Source organism: Lathamus discolor, chromosome 2, assembly GCF_037157495.1.
Source record: "Lathamus discolor isolate bLatDis1 chromosome 2, bLatDis1.hap1, whole genome shotgun sequence".
NCBI classification, from domain to species: Eukaryota; Metazoa; Chordata; class Aves; order Psittaciformes; family Psittacidae; genus Lathamus; species Lathamus discolor.
The window spans coordinates 122,600,297-122,619,511 of NC_088885.1; the positions used below are offsets into that span (position 1 = coordinate 122,600,297).

General features: G+C 38.8%; 1 protein-coding gene across 1 annotated transcript in view; it reads left to right on the forward strand.

Moving 5' to 3' along the window:
* The first annotated feature begins 772 nt into the window (after positions 1-772).
* The window catches only part of CLVS1 (clavesin 1), a 92,010-nt gene continuing 73,567 nt past the window's right edge, over positions 773-19,215 (forward strand). Inside the window, 2 exon segments of the mRNA XM_065669377.1 lie at positions 773-826; positions 828-1,225. Of these exon segments, the coding sequence (XP_065525449.1) occupies positions 773-826; positions 828-1,225 (452 nt within the window).

A 19,215-nucleotide genomic window follows, 5' to 3' on the forward strand; every position in this document is an offset into this window, starting at 1 on the left:
GGATGGATCTTGATCTTTCCTCACACACATGTCTCTTTGGAACAGACCTTGATCTTATCTCACACAAGTGTAACTACACAGACATCGATGACAGCCTCTTGCTAATTATGTCACTGAAATGTAAGAGAAACACTGTACCATTTTGCTCATACATAACAGCTTAAGCAGCTTTTCTTCTAGCACTTGTAAAAAACAAGTTCTAGGTAAAGTACAGGAATAAAAATTAAATTCAGAACTAGGTATTCAGGAAAGCTCCAAGATCCTGAATACTTTAATTTCTGCTTTTGTCATCCTGGCCTTGATGTTATGGGATACTGGAACTCCCACACTTCAGTAAGACAACTTTGGAAAGTGTATTGTAATCTTAAATTGATGCAGCTTAGTATCAATTGACAATTGAATAGCTTGAATGGTATATATACATTCAAGATGCCAGTGACTGCCTTATCTTAAATTCACCCATTCTGAAATAATTTGACTGGTATCCTCTTACATATGAAGCACACAAAGTAATTTTATTGCTATATAAATTTCAGAAATTCATTCCTGTAAGCTTTACATACATATTTAATCTTTCTTTTATATATTTGCTTTTTCTTTTAGTAACTGATGGAATAAACAGCACTTTCCTTTGGATGGATTACACTACATGTGAACTGCCTGTTACTCTTACTGCAAGAATAAGAAAAGCCATTTGCTTTCATTTGTTAAATATCAGCTTGACAGCAAAAAGCTTCTGAATGGTTCCCACTCCCAGCAGACCATCAATTGAATGGGATCAGCACTTCTACTGAAATATCTGAAGTTAAGGATTTGGAAAAGAGGTTTTTGCAGAGATGACCCATTTACAAGCTGGACTTAGCCCAGAGACTATAGAGAAAGCCCGCCTGGAACTGAATGAAAACCCAGATATTTTGCATCAGGATATCCAGCAAGTCAGGGACATGATCATCACGAGGCCTGACATTGGGTTTTTACGTACAGATGATGCCTTCATCTTGAGATTTCTCCGAGCCAGAAAGTTTCACCAAACTGAGGCCTTCAGACTGCTGGCTCAGTACTTCCAGTACCGCCAGTTAAATCTGGATATGTTCAAAAACTTCAAAGCTGATGATCCAGGAATCAAACGGGCTCTGACAGATGGGTTCCCGGGAGTACTGGAAAATCGTGACCACTGTGGCAGGAAGATTCTTCTGCTTTTTGCAGCCAACTGGGATCAGAGTAGGTAAATGTAGATAGTGTCCTTATCTTTTTACATACACTCACGCTCAACTTGTAATGGAATATTTGTGGCCATACTTGAAGCAGCAAGGCCATTTTCATTGAAACATTTTGTAACAATGAGTCCATTTCACTTAAACTTTCTTCTGATCTCATCACCTGTCATTGTTCATCCATAACACCATTGATACACCATATAAAGGGTGTATCAGAGTATCAGATAAGTAGCTCATGGCTTTTTTTCCCATAAATATTTTCCAGTTTTAACCAGATAGTGTCTGTTTGCTATAAATACATTAATGCTTATTGTGTGATTACTTCAGCAATATCACAGACTAGCCAAACAGGTTGACAGAAAGCAAATGTCTCAAAACTTATGAGGGTTCTCATACATCTTCTGGTGCAGAAGGAACTGACCATATTTATTCTGTCTCCAGCCTTCTTAATAGATAACCTGTCTTTTTAACCGTTTCAGGAGTTACAACTTGTGTTATGAGATTTGCACAAACTGCATTGCACTTTCTACACATTCTGGTTACTGTATGTTATGTATGCAGTCTGACAAAAGGGAGGTTCATGCAAAGTGTATTTTCTGTTCAGGTCATTTCTTCACAGAATGGTATGAACAAAGATATCTCCCAGCCATTATTATAAAATGATGTCCTTAAATGTTAATGTGATTAGTCAGCTTTCACTACCTATTTGAAATAATACAGAAAAAAGGGTCTAGTCCAGGAATATCATGTTCACATTGTCCTTTTCTCCAGAAGTCATTCTATGCCATTTTCCCTGCCTTCATGGTGGGAGGGAGAAATGGAATCAGCTGTAGGATTGCCATGTGTTCTGCTGATTTTCGACAAACATCAGATCAGAAAACAAAATTCAGATTCAGGTTTGCAGTATTACAAATTCTGTTGAGTTCCAGATAGGGTTTGTCTTGGCATGGTCTAAAGTTGTCCAACAAAGTGTCTCACCTTTAGGAGTCAATTGACTAGAGCTTTGAATTTATATTATGGAAATTATTACAGAACAATATACAATATATGCAATTTTTCATATTAGTTGCTTTCTGGGAGAACATTTCATTTCTGTGTGAAACCAGAGCACAGAATTGTTTCTGATATTCATTTTCATGTATAGATCTGGTAAATAAATATACAGAAAAAGTTACAGAAATGTAACTTTGCATATACAGAAGTATTTTGTGAAACCTAGAACTGAAGACAGTGATAAAAGTCCTATTGACTACAAAGGGGTTAGCAGTTTATCTCCTGTCTTTCTGAATTGTGAGCTTGCTTTTCTTCCAACCACAAACCCTTTCCTTTAGCAATCGGCCTGTAAAGAAAGACGAATGAACAGGTATCTTGAATTAATAGAAAGTATCAGCTTTAGATGACAGAAGCTCTGTGGCTCTGCTGGTTGCATTAAAGGATTTAGGTATTATATAGAGCCAGCTTTGGGTTTCTGATCCCTCAACAAAATGAGTCCTTGTGATTAACCTCGAACACCGTCTTGCTGTTTAGAAGCTGAGAGTGCTGCTGTCTAAGGCTCCTCCAATGAGATTTCGACACAACATTGATTCCTGTGAGATTTTGGCTCAAAATTTCTGCGATGCTTTAATATGCATCCATGTACATGCGTGTATGTCGGTTCAAAAACCAAGGTGATCCTGCCTGCAACATACCTCATTTCTGAAAATGCAATTTTTACCTTCAAAGAAGAAAGGCTGAGGCAAATAGGATAGGATGTACTTTCCTAAGGCTTCTCAGTGAAATTAAAATCCACATACAAGTTTTACCTCCGTTGAGCCACAGAAGCTTGCCTCCTCTATAGATTAATTTCTGTGGGCTTTCGAAGCACTCCAAGTGCAACAGGGATCTGGGACAGAATTTGGACTGTAAGCAAATAAAAGGATGACCTTTTCATTTTCTACTGATTAAGAGCATTAAGAAGAGAAAAAGCTTTTAAGAAACAAAAAAAATGATGAGTGTAACATCTTGTAAAGCAGCTGGGAAGCAGTTTATTGGCCAGAGGACATATATATTCATATGCCTTTCACAAAAACCCTCAGACAAATAGGCATTGTGTATATCTGGCATACATGTGTCTCAGGCAACCTTTCTATACATGTGTCTTCAGTGATGGCAAGATGTGTACAGGCTTGTATTTCAGTTGAATGCTAACGCAATTCATATGAGGCTGTGATGCTGACATGCACATCATCATATAACAGTGACATGCACATCGCCATGTAGGAGCTCAGCCTTCAGCATGCCTTTCCTAACTGTAATCTCATTTTCAGCTAGCCATGCCTTTTCTTTCTGTATGATTAAATCATAATTTAGAAAAAAATAATAATTCACAAAGGATTTCTTAAAATCAGCATGGCTGTAATCCATAAACTGATTTTCAGTCCAAATGTTCTTACCATTTATACTCCTGGGAGTAACAGGGGCAGGTCAAAGAGGCAGAAGCAGCCTCGAAACTTTTTGGTCTTACAAATGTGTTGATTTTTAAAAGGAAATGTCATTATTTGTGTAATGTGACTGCTTGGACAAATCGAATCAAAAATGTTTTTAAGGGATTCCCTGTATCAAAGTTAAAACTTCTATGTGAGCTTTTAGAAACACTTGTGATTTTATCTTCAAGAATACAATTTGATAGATCTAACATCTCTAGAAAGCCAGGTTTCAGATTCCAGTCTCAATGTTTCCAGCTTCAGCTTCCAGCTGCTGGATTCTGTTAGTTTAAAGGGAGCATAAAAATGACAGCTTCCCATGTTTGTACCTTTGTGTCCTGACCACATCATCTTTTAACCTACTTTTTAATTCACTGAGGATGCAGCGCTGTAGGGTAGGTTACTGTTAGCAAGAAGATAATACATTAGCTGCTCTGCAACAGTGATCCTTGTGTGCACTTGGGTTCAAACTAAAACAGGGGAAGTTCAGGTTAGATACAAGGAAGAAGGTCTTTACTGTGAGGGTGGTGAGGCACTGGAGCAAGCTGCCAAAAGACGTGGTAAATGTTCCACCCCGGGCAGTGTTCAAGGCCAGGTTGGACAGAGCCTTGGGTGACATGGTCTAGTGTGAGGTGTCCCTACCCATGGCAGGGGGGTTGGAACTAGATGATCTTAAGGTTCTTTACAACCTTAACCATTTTATGATTCTATGATTCTATAAGCAGGGTGAAAGCAAAACAGCTACCCCCATTTTTCTTGGGGAAAAAACAACCTTGTGCTGTCTACAAGGTAAAGACCATACTTGCAGACAACCAGCAGAGCAAAGATAATGTTCTGTAAGGTATTACACTAGCTTAATGTCTTGCAATACATTTCTGCTTCCAAATCTTGAATGGATTGGGCTTCTTTACTCTCAGAATTAGGAAGATTTTCCAGCTTGCTGAGACTTTTTGTCATTCTTTTCTGGATCTTTCCTATCATTTTAACACTGTTGCTAATGTACAGATGGATGAACTGAATATGAACTTTCATTAATAAACCATCATGTGGTAGCACCATTCTGCTCAGTACTTCCTTCCTTTTAGATATAAGATTGTCACTGTTTTCTTAGCTACTCTATCTCATTTTGAGCTCATGTTCAGCTCAAATCTGCTTCCAAGTCACTGTTGCCTAAAATACAAACACCACTGTTAAATGTGTCATACATTCCCATCCATAATGTGGGCATAGTCTAGCATGTGATTCACGCTCTTCTGCAGTGCTAAACCTGTCCTCCTCATAAATTATCATTGCATGGGTTTTGTGACAGCTGCAAAGTTCACTGGCAAGACTTTTATTTTTAGCTCCACATCATTGAAAAATATAATGATTATTGTTTTGATCAAAACCTCCTTGATGGCTAGGAAAAAAAAAAGGAATGATAATTCTTATTGCCAATCACTAGCTAAGATCTATTAATGGTGCCAGGGTTTCATTCATTTAGCATGTGCCTCATTGGTTTGATTTTCTATTTTTTAGACAGATTTTTCAGAGATGGTGTTATCACTTTCTATCTAGGTTCTGCATAGTATATTTTGGAACTCTTCATTAATGTTAATCACATATGATACAGAACAGAAAACTTCAGAGGTATTAAATAAGTTAAATGAGCAGATGGATAGAAAAGGATCAGATTGGTTCCACACTGAGGGAGAAGAAAAATGTTGAGCTATATTACTGTATTGGGCCATCCACCCAGGGGATGGTCATCATTCACTTCTTTGATCAGAGCTCAAAGTGTGAACTCACCCCAAGCCCACAAAGGCTTCACATGTATCACTGCTTAGAGAGCACTTTATTTTTTAAATGGTAGTTGTGGATTAATACAGATAGATAAGGATGTCAAACTGATCTTGTCAGGAACTTTTTTAATTAAATAATTTGCATTATAAAATATCCTAGTTTGTAAAACAAATGCATGCATGCATACAAATGTACAGTTTTGATGAGACCTGGATTTCTCATAAAAACAAATGTGCCATATGCTGCATTGCACATACTTGTCCTCCCAGTTTTTCATTCCATCAGTCTCACCAAACCTAAGTCTTCACTTCTCTGATGCACCTCCAGCAAAACTGAAGCTTTTAAAGAAGCCTGATAAGAGGGCCTTTTTGACTCTTGGATTGAGGAGTCTTCACTACCGCAGCTGTTCCTAGGTCTGTTGTTGCCTTCTAATACATCCTGCTCATACACTGAGGAAATGGGGATTTGGGTGAACAAGTAACTCAGCAGAAAGTGTTCATTAATCTTCCAAGTAAAGGTATTTCCTTCAAGGTTGTTCAACCAGAGTAAAATTTATTTCTATGCAGAGAGACAGCAGAAGGGCTACCTCCAGTCATGATCATCTGTGAAAAGGGTACGGGGGCGGGGGGCAGAAGGTTGCCATTGTCATTTGCAGTAAAATGATAGTTGATTTCTGTCTTCATGTCTGCACTGTTGTGGCTCAGAAGCTGTCACATAGCTCCAAAAATTCTGTAAATCAGTCATATGGAAAAAACCTGCTGCTCTGTATACAAAATATATTCCCAATATATCAGCTTCTAGCCATAAATTCTCTTTTATCAGCCAAGGAATCTCAAATGCCAGATACTTGCCATTCTATAGGAAAGTGTATTGAGATAGGCTAAAGGGCAAGGAAGTACTCTGACATAGTGGTAAACTAACAGCTATAAATATTTTCAAGGATCACAATAGAACAAATGATGTCCCTGCTGAGAATGCTCATAGCTGTGTACAAGGATATTGTCATCAGCAGATCCTGTTGGTATAAATGAATATGTCTCAGATGCTGATTATTCCAATATTTTTCAAGGATAATCTCAGTTTGATAGAATATGAAGGAATAAACATCTGTTGAGACTGATTTATAGTCCCAGGCAAACTGTGGCAATAACTCATCCTCACAGCTTTTTATTATGAGAGATCGCAGCTGAAATACAGCCAGCCCTGAGACCAGGATGATTTTTACAGAGCAAGTCTTTGGGTTTGATTAGGAGGCAGTGCTTCTGTGTTGTGAGATGCTTACAGTAATGCAGACTGAGGTTGTGTTTCAAGCATTGCATTGACCAATAAATAGCCTGGAAGCACACTGTACTAAAGCATAATTCATATTACATTATTACATTACTGAGGTAGTCTGAAATGGTAGCTGAATTCAGGGTAGAAAACATAGCATAAGAAGAATACTCATTTTGAGGAGTAACAGATGTGCAAATTAAATGTTGGACAAAGAAGGCGAAAAGGAGCTCTGCCTTGAAATGTTTTAATTTGCTTGCAGGCAGCAACTTAATTTGGTTAGTACCATTTATTATGGAAGCTGCATTTGGGAAGGCAGTTGTAGTCCATATGAATGACAGAAGGATGACATGCACAAATGACAGTCCTGGGTAGGGCTGAGAAGGGAATCAGAAGGAAAATATCTGAAAAAGCGAAAGAAAAACAGCAGCTGGGGGAGTTATGAAGCATGACTTGAAGACTGAGAGAAGCCTGACTCAAAGGGAAAAACAAAAATATCAATGGGGTGGGGGTAAGGCAATCAGACACATATTGAGAGGGAAGAGGAGATGACTGGATGGTGCTGGGCTGAGGCTTGACTGAAGAGCCGTGAAGAAGCTGTGGGCAGAAGTGGGCACTGTGAAGTGCCAGTGGGTGAGACAGGCAATTGCTGGAGCTGGCCTTTCCCCTTTCAATGGGAAACAAAGGGCAGACTAGAAAGCTGTTCTGTGCCATCTCCCTCCTGTGGAGAAAAACCAAACCCAATGCCCAAGCTTTGTGAACCAGAGCGAAGAACAATTGATTAAGAAAAGTACACACAGTCAAACATGTACACAGCAAATACATACACACACATGATACACTCCCTTCCTCCCCAGCATCTCAAAGGACCCAAATTTTGTGTGAGGTTTATGACTGGGTGGCAGAGAAGACAAACTGCATACAGTGGTGGTAGCACTTGTCCCTTGTCCCTAGAAAATAACCCATACTCCTATGTGGGCTGTATATGTCATCCTCACAGCTGGGTTCTGCAAAACAACATTTGAACAGGCCTGTAGCAACAGAATAGTAAGAAGCCAAACAGTATGACTTCCCACTCAGCTCTTTGTCCCGTTGACCCTTAGGAACAACTAGTAACCGTGACTGAATGCTCTTATGAAAAGGAGATTTTTTGAGGTAAGACTTAGTAGGGAGAGGTAAGAATATTTTTTTTGGAGCATTTCCTAAATCAAGCTTTCTGAATATCCAATATTGTGATCAGTTTCTAGCTTACCAACCTAATTAAAAGGAGCTAAGGCAAATTCATGCATTGCAGCAGGAACAGACTGCATAGAGTCAGTAGAGGAAGAAACCATAATTCTCTGACTAGCTATTTAATAGGCTGCATAAAGTAGAAATGTCAGAAAAGACTGGAGATCCTGAGATGGAATCATTAAATACATTTGAAATTTTAAAATTACATATTCTTGATACATTATTTCCCTAGACCATGATTCATTTTAGAATCTTTCTCTGAACTCTGAGCCCTCTGTATCAATTGCATTATACATAAAAATATTTGTCTTTTTCAGCACACACTGGTAGGTGTTCAACATCTTCCACTTCCAGCACACTTAGAATCATAGAATCATAGAATAGTTAGGGTTGGAAGCACAAGGGATGTTTAGGAACTGGTACAGGTCAGTAGGTTGGGTGATCCCAGAGGAGTTACAGCATGAATTTGGTTAGGATGTTCATGGTCTGTGGGCTCAATCTCTATAAAATGGCTGAACAGCGTGTTGGGGTAAGTTCTACCCTGCCACCATGGTCATTCTGCTTCAGTGTTTGTTTGCTGTAGTGAGGCTGAGAGATAGCTGGATAGTACCCATGGTTGTACTGGTGAGAGTGACCTGACCATATATCTCTGGGGTGCTCTTGACAATGTGAAGAAAGTAGTGGTACAAACACCCGTCTGCCACAGGCACCTAAAAATTTGACAGACCAGACAGGGGTGGAGACCAGGATGGAGGAGTAAAGAGGAGGATGAAGGAGTAAAGACATTGCAGTAAACCAGCCTAAAAATTGAATTGTTAAAGCTCTTCCATAAAAGATATTTTACCTCTTTTGACATGGGTAAGCCAATAAAACACATGGAGCATAATAATTAATATGCCATGACTTGACTCCTAAAGAAAAGAAAACAGAATCACTCCTTGAGGAAAAGGATATTTTTTGTCTTAAATTCTGACTGCACTCTCACAGTTTTAGTAAGTGCAGCAACCACAGAGGCAGTAAAAAGCAACTATCGCTTGCTTCCAGGCCATGATAATCTCAGCTCTGGAAACTTCCTGGAGGGTCTATTTGTAGCAGGGAACAGAGGGCAAAGCCAGCCTTGTTAGACTCCTGCTGGAACTATTTCCTATGTAGCAGCCTGTTTTATGACCATGCTGAACAATTTTGCATCAATAAAGATTAATTTTTAAGGGAAAGGTAATATGCAAATGTTTTCATTGGTGCATTTCCTTTAGTGAAAGATGATATCACTTTTCTACTTTTCTATTGCAGACACACAGTGGGTGGTACATGCCTGAGCATGCATTAACATGTGTGGTGCCAGTTATATATGTATGTAGCAAAAATCACAGCACCAAGTAATGTTATGATGCCATGTGATCCATAACGATGTATTTGAAAATTATATGGATTATCTCTATACTATTCCATGATATATCTTTAAAGGGACAAAATGCAAGATATGAATGAAACTGTAAGATTCTAAGCTACTGACTACCATATTTTTGAAGTTAACATATCAATATATATGTAAGAAATATTTGTTTTTCAGAGGAAAATCAGTATGTTTTCTGTTTTAAGCTTTTCAACTAGCTGTGTGTCAAACCTCTTGTTAGGCACTTGCTGCTGGCCGCTATCACAGTGAGGATTTTGGGGGAAAGGAACCCTTGGTCTGATCCAGTAGAACCACTCTCACATGTATTTTGCAAGGCACGTACTCTCACATACTTAACAAGACATGTAGCTGTTGCTCTGAATTAACAAAGCAGGAAGCTGAAGACTTTTTTTTTTACATTTTCAGACCAATATGGCTTTCTTCACTGAGTTCCAGTCATAAGCCACCCCCCTGCCTTCCTTGTTCTTTCCCATAGATAATGCTGTGCTACGTGCCACAAAGCCTCTTGGGTTTATTTATACCACATCAGCAGAGGAGCTGAATACTGTACATTCAGATATGAATGAAGTAACAAAGGTGGTAACAAGCACAAGGTCATTGCTATGGTGTGATCAGCAGCTTGCACTCCCCACACAACTGCTAAACCTTTCACTCTTTCTTTCCTTCTGGCTTCCTTTCACAGCAAATCCAAGAGATGCCAGTCATGTATATTAAATATGCACAGATCAATCTACTGAGTATATATGGTGCCTATACCCCTTTGGAGTGCTAGAGTATGTGTTAGCACACAAAATTTATTTTGTATAGGTATTTCTGACAAGGAAACTTGACACCAGAGTGTGATGACCTTATCTAAGGCATCTCCACCCTCCACTATTATCTTGGGCCTGTGATCCTCTAAGCTGTTCTCACTTTGAGAGGTTTCTGAATAAGAATGCATTGCCTTGTTTTCCCAGGGATAATCCTACCCATCTGCTGTGTAAGTACAAAAGAAGAAATGTGTTTTATATTGTTAAGAGAGACTGCTTAAAAATCCTGCTTCCAAATGCACAGCAATATTCATTTGAAAACTAAGAAAAAAAAAGGAGGAATAAACTGACCTAGGGAGGGATGGTAGGAAATCTTTCGGTTTCTTAGGTGCCCATTTACATGTAAGCCACTTCTAGCTGGCTACTGCAATTTAAATTCAGTTTCACTCTGATAAAGCCTTCAATTCTGTTTGAATAAGAGAGCTTTGCAAGGCTAGGGAAAATGGCAGTTTGTGTATGCCTTAGCTGGCACTGAATGCCTTTCTTTTTTCCAGCATCTTATTATTATTCTCTGCTAAAATGTGTGTGCAGGTAGATGTATATTCACTTTCTTTCAGAGAACATTTTCTATGATTCATCTAAAAGTAATCCAGGATCATTTGGGGGTTTATTTCACAAAGGCATATCAGACGTAGACTCCATGTTAAAAGCCAAAGAGCCTTGTGAGACACCAAATATAGCCCATTTGGAAATAGTCCTCCAAAGGAGACTTTCCGATATGACTTCAGTAAAAGAAGTTCTAAGAATTAAGGAAAATATTGGTGAGCAAATACTCTGTCAGGAGCACTCTGTCAGGCGTACACAGATGCAGTGAGTGAATCACAGAATCACAGAATCACAGAATCCCAAGGGTTGGAAGGGACCTAAAAAGATCATCTAGTCCAAGAATGGTACTTTCTTGTGTTTGTTTTATTTTCAGACATTTTCAGAGATTTCCCATGGGAGGGAGCTGGTGAAGTACTGAGGCTGGCTGTGAAATGTCACAGTACAAGCATAGTATTGCCTACATGTTCATAGAGGGAATGCTCCATTGATGCAAGAGCCACATGGGCTGTCCTGTTGGCTGCCGTCAAGGAGAATAGCACAAGGAGGGCCCTCAGAGCTCTTGTTGGCCCTGCTGATTAATAGCCACATCCCTATGTCCAAGGAAATTTAATTAGTGTAAAGCCACTTTCATCTTAGCTCTGAAATACACGGGGGTATGGTACTGGCACAGCTGACTGAGCATGTAGTCTCCAGGACATTAAATGCTGTTCTTGAATACTAGTGGACCTACCAAGCCCAAAATACTGTCTTAGTAGAGTGGGTTTGAATTTTAAGAGGTTTACTGTGCTATCTCATTCAACTTCATTAAAGTCAGGGAAAGACAGCAAGTAGCAAAGGTTATATTAACATATAATGCAGAGAGGTAACGTACAGGCAAATGTCAAAGATAATAAAATGCATAGATATAAAATGCAGCCGCATCAAAGCTTTTACTCAGTCAATCCAGACCATGGTTGTCGAAGTGGCTGATGCTTACTGCATGATGTATCTAAGTGGATATTGCATTTTTACTAACCAGTTGTGCTCAGCAGCAGCCAATCTTCTACGTGAATTTTTCTATTTTCTGCTATCAGCTCTAAACTGGGTCCTAACACACCAGGATGGAAAAATAAAGCAGAAGGAAACTGAACTGGTCTCCACTGACCCACAGAGGCACTGCAGTCCTGGTCTAGCTCTTGCATGAGGCTAATCAGGAAAAACACTTTTGCCTGCTTTTTTCTCCCCCGCAGAATAATAAAATCATAGAATAGTTAGGGTTGGAAAGGACCTCAAGATCATCTAGGTCCAATCCCCTGCCATGGGCAGGGACACCTCACACTAAACCATCCCACACAAGGCTTCATCCAAGCTGGCCTTGAACACCGCCAGGGATGGAGCACTCACAACTTCCCCGGGCAACTGATTCCAGTGTCTCACCACCCTAACAGGAAAGAATTTCCTCCTTATATCCAATCTAAACTTCCCCTGTTTAAGTTTTAACCCGTTACCCCTTGTCCTGTCACTACAGCCCTGACGAAGAGTCCCTCCCCAGCATCCCTATAGGCCCCCTTCAGGTACTGGAAGGCTGCTATGAGGTCTCCATGCAGCCTTCTCTTCTCCAGGCTGAACAGCCCCAACTTCCTCAGCCTGTCTTCATACCGGAGGTGCTCCAGTCCCCTGATCATCCTCGTGGCCCTCCTCTGCACTTGTTCCAGCAGTTCCATGTCCTTTTTATGTTGAGGACACCAGAACTGCACACAGTACTCCAGGTGAGGTCTCACAAGAGCAGAGTAGAGGGGCAGGATCACCTCCTTCGACCTGCTGGTCACGCTCCTTTTGATGCTGCCCAGGATACGGTTGGCTTTCTGGGCTGCGAGCACACACTGCCGGCTCATGTTCATTTTCTCATCGACCAGCACCCCCGAGTCCTTCTCTGCAGGGCTGCTCTGAATAAAAGAAGCTCTATGTCTCCCAAAGGCCAAAGGTATGGCTTACTGTAACTGTCTACAAATGCATCTTCAATTAAAAAGTGGTCATTTTGTTATCCTGAGATACTCAGAAAGATAAGCTATGTTGTGGTATGTTAAGAAAACAACCATTTGCCAGGCTGGTGGTGCTGAACAGTTAAGAATGGCACTCAGGACTAATTTCTGCAAGCAGGAAATTGCTCTGGTGTGAGTACACCAGATAATAGAAAATGAAACAAAGGATGAAAATTGAAATAGCTATGCTGGAAGCATCGCGAAGCAGGCGTGATTTATAGCACTGCACCTTAATTAACTGTGTCATCTGAGGAGAGGCTCTGGCTGGGACCAGGGTAGTGGCAGGGTACAGGGGTGAAGGGCTGCAGACACTCAGAGGGAAGGAAGGTGTTCATCAATGTCCTGCTCACACAAGGTCCCACTGTGCCAGCGCTATACGCTGTCATGCAGTTTCCTACCTCTGGAGTGAAAAATGGCCTAATTCATGCCTACAGTCATGTCGTGGGGCCTTTAATAAAAGTAGTGCACAGGACCAGGTCAGAATAGGGGAACTGAAAGTCTGTTTTCTGACTTGCATGAAACTATGAGTTAGAAGATTGCATGGCTGAAGCCAGAGAACCTCCTTATCTTATTCTTTCAAAAGCATATATGTTAAAGGTTTCACTCAATTCCAAAGAGCAAGAAGACAAAGAAAAGTTTCTTTCATAAAATCTGAAGCAGCAATGCATATATGTGAGCAACCCCAGCAAATTCAACTATAGAGACAAAACGCAACAATGAGAATATTTAAATGCTTCACATTAGACATTTGCTTAAGTACCTTATGGCTTAATATACTTATTGTGCAGAAAAAAATCCAGTGCATTTACTTGACTGTTGAGGACTGTTGATTGATAATAAAATTGCAAAATAATAACCTAAGTTAAGTCAACTGAATGCAATGGAATGGAGTGTTGAAGAGTTCTGCCAGATCAGGGGGAAAAAAACCACAGAGAGACAGGAATCTCTATGCTTTTTGTACATTTTTGTGGAGTGAAACTAACTTCAGCATATTGGGATTCATTTTGCAAAGACTTGATCTCTTATGGTTTTTATCTGATACTGACATAAGGCCTTCTTAGTAATGCATTTGTGAAGTCAAAGCATTGAATAAAAAGAAGTATGTACTAGCATTGTTTTTAAGCACACAAATTCTACTGTTTTAACGAATGTAAGGTTATGCTTTCAACACAGTCTAAACTGTGAGACAAAAACAGACAAAAAAGGACACCTGATGTAGTATTAACCCTGAAATTTTAACAAGTCATCCCTTGATACCAAATTGTAGCTTTTATATATTAATTCTTCCAAACGCTGTGTCTTCCCTTACTTTCTGAACATAAAATCAAATAGATCTCAAGGAAAATTAATTGTGACTTTTGTATTTCTTTGTAAACAAGCTTGTACCAATCAATACATATAACTTTTTTGCGGAAAACAAAGAGGATGTAAATAAGTAGGAGTGACTTATTTGTTTCAGGCTTCCCCATTTTCTTCAAATATTGAAGTTTTCCTTCTGGCATTTTTCTCAAGGCCTTGTAACTAGACTTGCAATGTCTGCTGATCCTCTTTTGGCCTCTTTTTACTTTGACTTTTGACAAAACAGGGCTTCCCTGCTGTCTGTATCTTTATTTCAGTGATGTCTACTGCTTGTGTTTGGAGTAAAGATGCTGGTTGCTCCAACTATCTGGTTTCAGACCTGCCTCCTACAATACTAACGTGGGGTCTGGCAGGATGCTATTGTATATTGAGTCTATTATTTGTCTATTATTTTCTGTGCATAGTTGTTACATATGTTGCTCCATGAGCAATGATTTATAATTGAATGAGCAGTTCAATTAATCAAGTTTATTCAGTAATTCTCTGTACTATGTAAGAATTCTTATTAGAAGTATGAAAAAATATTTTAATTAAGTACATTAGCTTTACAATAAGAAGCAATATAAAGGGAAATAGAAGAGTATAAATCATTACATTATCATTGTACAGTTTCCAGTTGTTTAGAAGCCTGTACAGCCCTTGCCACAGAAACAGCAAACCCTGAAACAGTGATTTCCAGAAAGCAGAGAAAAAACATCCAGACATAGAAGTATACTCTATTGTACAGAGATTAGATTGATTTGGGAGGTTGCTGATAACTTTTGCAATAAGAAATTAATGAAACTTTTATTTCAGAATCCCTAACATTGCAATACACATGAAATTCTGTTTTCAGTTCAACTGATTTTTAACAGTTTATAAGCCACTTAGATGGTTTTTCACTGGCAATTCCTGAGAAAATTCAATAATCTGCCAAAATAATAACGTAACATTACTACTCCAAGGCAAGAACCACACTGCACCCGCAACACTAATCTGCACCCTAATGGGAATTGCTGGCACATACCAAAAAATTGTACTGGCTTCAGGGCAATAAGGGATACCATGCTGGACTTCCTTTCTCCATGACCATATATTCAATACAATTCTACTTCTGCCCATCTGGGCTTTCAACTTCATCTCATCCAGGAAAAAGCCTTCATGCTGTTAGGTCATGGTATCACAATCTTGGCTAAAAGGCAGCGTTTGCTTCAGAAACACAAGGTTTCAAATCCTGACAATAAAATAGAAGTAAAGCATTGATTAAATTTTTCCAGTAGATTGCCTATTCTTTTCTTTCCTTTTTTTTTTTTTCCTTAAATGAGGAAATTATGTACCATGCTACTGCATTCACAGAAATGGAAGCACTCACAAATTATGAAGATTCAGTCTGGAGTTTTAAAATACGCTTTCCCTTTTCCTTTTTCGATCATGATATCTGAAATCATACTTTACAAATTTATTAAAGTGTATTTTGTCCACTGATCCTGCACAGGGGCATTTTCAGAACAACTGTAACCCTGGTAGTTTCTAATTTTCAGTTTTCAGCCTGCATTTTAATATTTTTGTTCCATGATTGCCTCCTCTGCTTTGAGAAAGGCAGTCTAAAAACACTTGTATTTGTAAGTGAGCTGTGCCATTCCCATTAATTTGTTCAGGTTGCTCCTTTGGAAGAATTTCAGGGGAGTCTTTCCAAGGTCACCTCTTTTCCCTTTGTCCTGCAATTCTCTCAGAAAACCGTATTTTGCAGCTTCAAGGGAAAAAAGAAAACAAATAAAAGAAAAAAAAAAAAAAAGACCATTCCAAAGGACTATTTTGTCAAAGAAACCCCATACATCCAAGGAAAGTGTCTGGATCTGAGCAATTTTTGTTCTCCTTACCCAGCCTATTCTGCGTAAGTGTTAGTAAAATACACAGGAAAAGATTTTTGTCTTCCTTTAGGCAGACCTCTTTTGCTCCATTGCTGTCATCCACACAAAAATACACTTAGTAAAAAGCTGGTAATGCTACATAATATAATGTTGGTGACACTTGATTTCTGTATTCAGCAATTGCCCTTCAAAGGGAGCAATTACCTCACTCACTGGAGTCATTACAGAAGCAGTTATCATTCATTCTGCCTATAGAATTAAATTCCTAAGGTTTCTCCTAAAATGTAGTATGATTCAGACTCATGTTGTCTTCCATAACTTCTGTTTTCTACTAGCTACTTATAAAATTCATTCTGTATCAGTCTTTTGGTGATTGGCATACTGGAGAGTCATGTGTCTGTGGAATCCAGATGTCCCAAAGAAACTGCTGTCATCTGTTTTCCACACGGGAGGTCCAATACCCAGTGAGGTCTGAGACAAGCCTGGACAATGTTAGTAAGAAGGCATACCTTTTTCTAATGCCATTGGTGACATTCGACCAGACTCCTCATTGTTGCTTTGGTTGCATCATGGTTTTGTCCCATTAAAGATTCTGTAAACTCTGAGGTCTTCAACAGATTTGGCTCTTTTGCACTTTCAGTATGGTTTCTGGGAACAAACAAAATCTGTTTTCTTAGGGGGAATGGTTGTTGCTATCCATACCTTCACTTTATTCAATTAAGTTGCATGAAACACAATGCACTCAAAAGTGGCTAGGGTAAAAACTACTCATTTTTCTTGAGCTTCATGGTACTGCATATCCTTTTCAGCATAACTGCAAAGAAGTTACTTTGTGGCTGGCCGCACCACGATCCAATACACTTTTAACACCCTATTTCATAAATCCACACAGGTTCATTTTATTTTCTGGTTCTTCTCCTGTGTTTAGTTGAATCATTACAGCAAATTTTCTTCGCTATTGTTCCTGAAGAGATATGCAGTTAATTTTACCTAGACTGCTGTCTTATGAATCTTCATAGCACCTCTTTAGAATTCCTCAACGATCATTTCAACACCAATAATATCAAGTTCCTCGATTTTACCAGCTATATCAAAGTTGCCTGTTGTTTTAGTGGGAAATCTTTTTGATATAAAATGCTTGACAAATCTTTTCATTTGCTTATAAGAAATGATTACAATATGTCTGTCCTTTATTTACCCTGAAGGGTTTAAACTAAAATAATTTATAACCCTTTTTGAGATTGACATCACTTTTGTGCACCTTTTTAATGCCTGCTATTTTCACTGTCCGGATTTAAGTACTTTAATAGCTATTTTAGATATCTGATAAGATGCACTTACATTTTCTTTTTTGTCTTTTATTTGCCTTTGGTGACGACATCCAACATGGCTTCATCAGTCTGTTCTTGCTGTTCTAGCAAAACCCTATCATGCTCTCCACCAAACAGGCACAGGGACCACTGAGCTTCTCCAACCTTTTTAAAAGCATCATTTTTACATCATACTTTATATTATGATAGTTAAAATGACATTTTAACTGGAGAAAGGCTGTAAGTTTAGAGACTGTGATGCTTCTGATTGATTGCTTTCTTTGTAAATTATTCCTTTGTTTTCATTGTGGCATTGCTGGTTACTACCCATACTTGCTCTGTTTTTCTCTTTTATTCCTCCTGAAAAGAGAAACAAAACATGGTTTCTCTGGTTCTCCATTATACCTTGTGGTGATAACAAAATTACTTTATCAATCTGTATGTGGAGATACACATTATTGCCACAGGATAATTTTGCTGATGAAGATGCACAGGCCATTTTCCAACATCTTCATGTGAACCATTTCTAGACATGCTACTGCTGAGAGGTCTGCAACAGTCTGTGTGTGCTCATTCATTCCACACAGGCCAAGGACGATGTCACACTGACTTAAAGTCTACTGAAATACTGTGTTTTTCTTATTCTTCTTCATGTTCTTCTTTTGTTAGGGAAATAAGAGTGCACAACTGTCACCGTCATGCACAGTGCCTGAAATTCCATGTCCAGGGCACTACCCATAACTAAGTTTACTGTGGTTTTTCACCACAGTCAGCTCAGATCTGCTCTTTCTACTGGATAAATCATTATTGCTTGAGCCTGATGCAACCTGTTGCTGACAACCTAGACTCACTTAGTTTTCCAGTATTCCTATGAGTTTTTTCATCCTGTAGCATCAAATGCACCTCCCATAGTTCCAAACACAAGAAAAAGGGACCATTCAGTAAAATTTCTTTCAAAATATGAAATGCTTTCACAGGCATGCTTTAACTTTAATCTTTCAAGCACACCAATTTTACACTGGCTTTGAAAATCTGAGCTTCAGATGGACCAGATTTCTCTGACCTTAGAGCTTCATAGAGATTTCAGGCTAGGTACTAGAAGGAAAGAGGTGACTTTGCACAATACCTTTTGCGTTCATTGTCAGTTTAGGATTACCAACTGAAAGTTCATTACTGTAACTTCAAATGCACAGAAGGAGTCTTTTTATTAGCTGAACAGTTAAACTTTCCAATGGAGATAGAGAAAAGTGGGTTTCTGAATGAAATTCCAGGCATTCTTTTACATTTTTCAAATCTTTCTGGACTGATAAGTGCTGTGTGAATAACCAGGTACCGTCCGAATAGCCACAAGCGATTATATGATTTTTGTAGTTCTGAACTCAGCGCTCTCAGAATATATGCATTGCTAAGCAGTTATTTGATATCAACTTTACTATTTGATCAAGTCATCAGTAAGGTTTGACTGGTGTAAAACAAAAGGACAATTAGATGATTTTTTTAGCATTGCAGAAGTAAAAGGCTCAAGTATTCTGTCTAGTTTGCTAATAAAAAATCTTCCTGTGAAGTTTGTTTTAAACTCTTTTCAGAAAAGTTAATAAATATTCTGGTGAATTCTTGCCTTGCACGTAAAAACGGTGCTGATACTTCAGGCACAAAGTAGGATTTGTAAGTGGCAAAATTATGTTAACATAATATCCAGCAGTAATATTCTTTGGGTGGTGATGTGACAAAAAGTAAATGGGAAGTTGTGTAGGTTAGTGAAGATTAGAGGAAGTTGTGGAGAACTCTAGAATGACCTATAAAATCAACATTTGATATGCAAAGATGTCTAAGTGCAGCACAAGAACAGGTTGGATTTTGATATGTTGCCAAATCTAGTATGCAGATCCTTTCTTAACTCTATGCAGTATCTTCTGGGTTTTCAATTACTTTTAACCTTT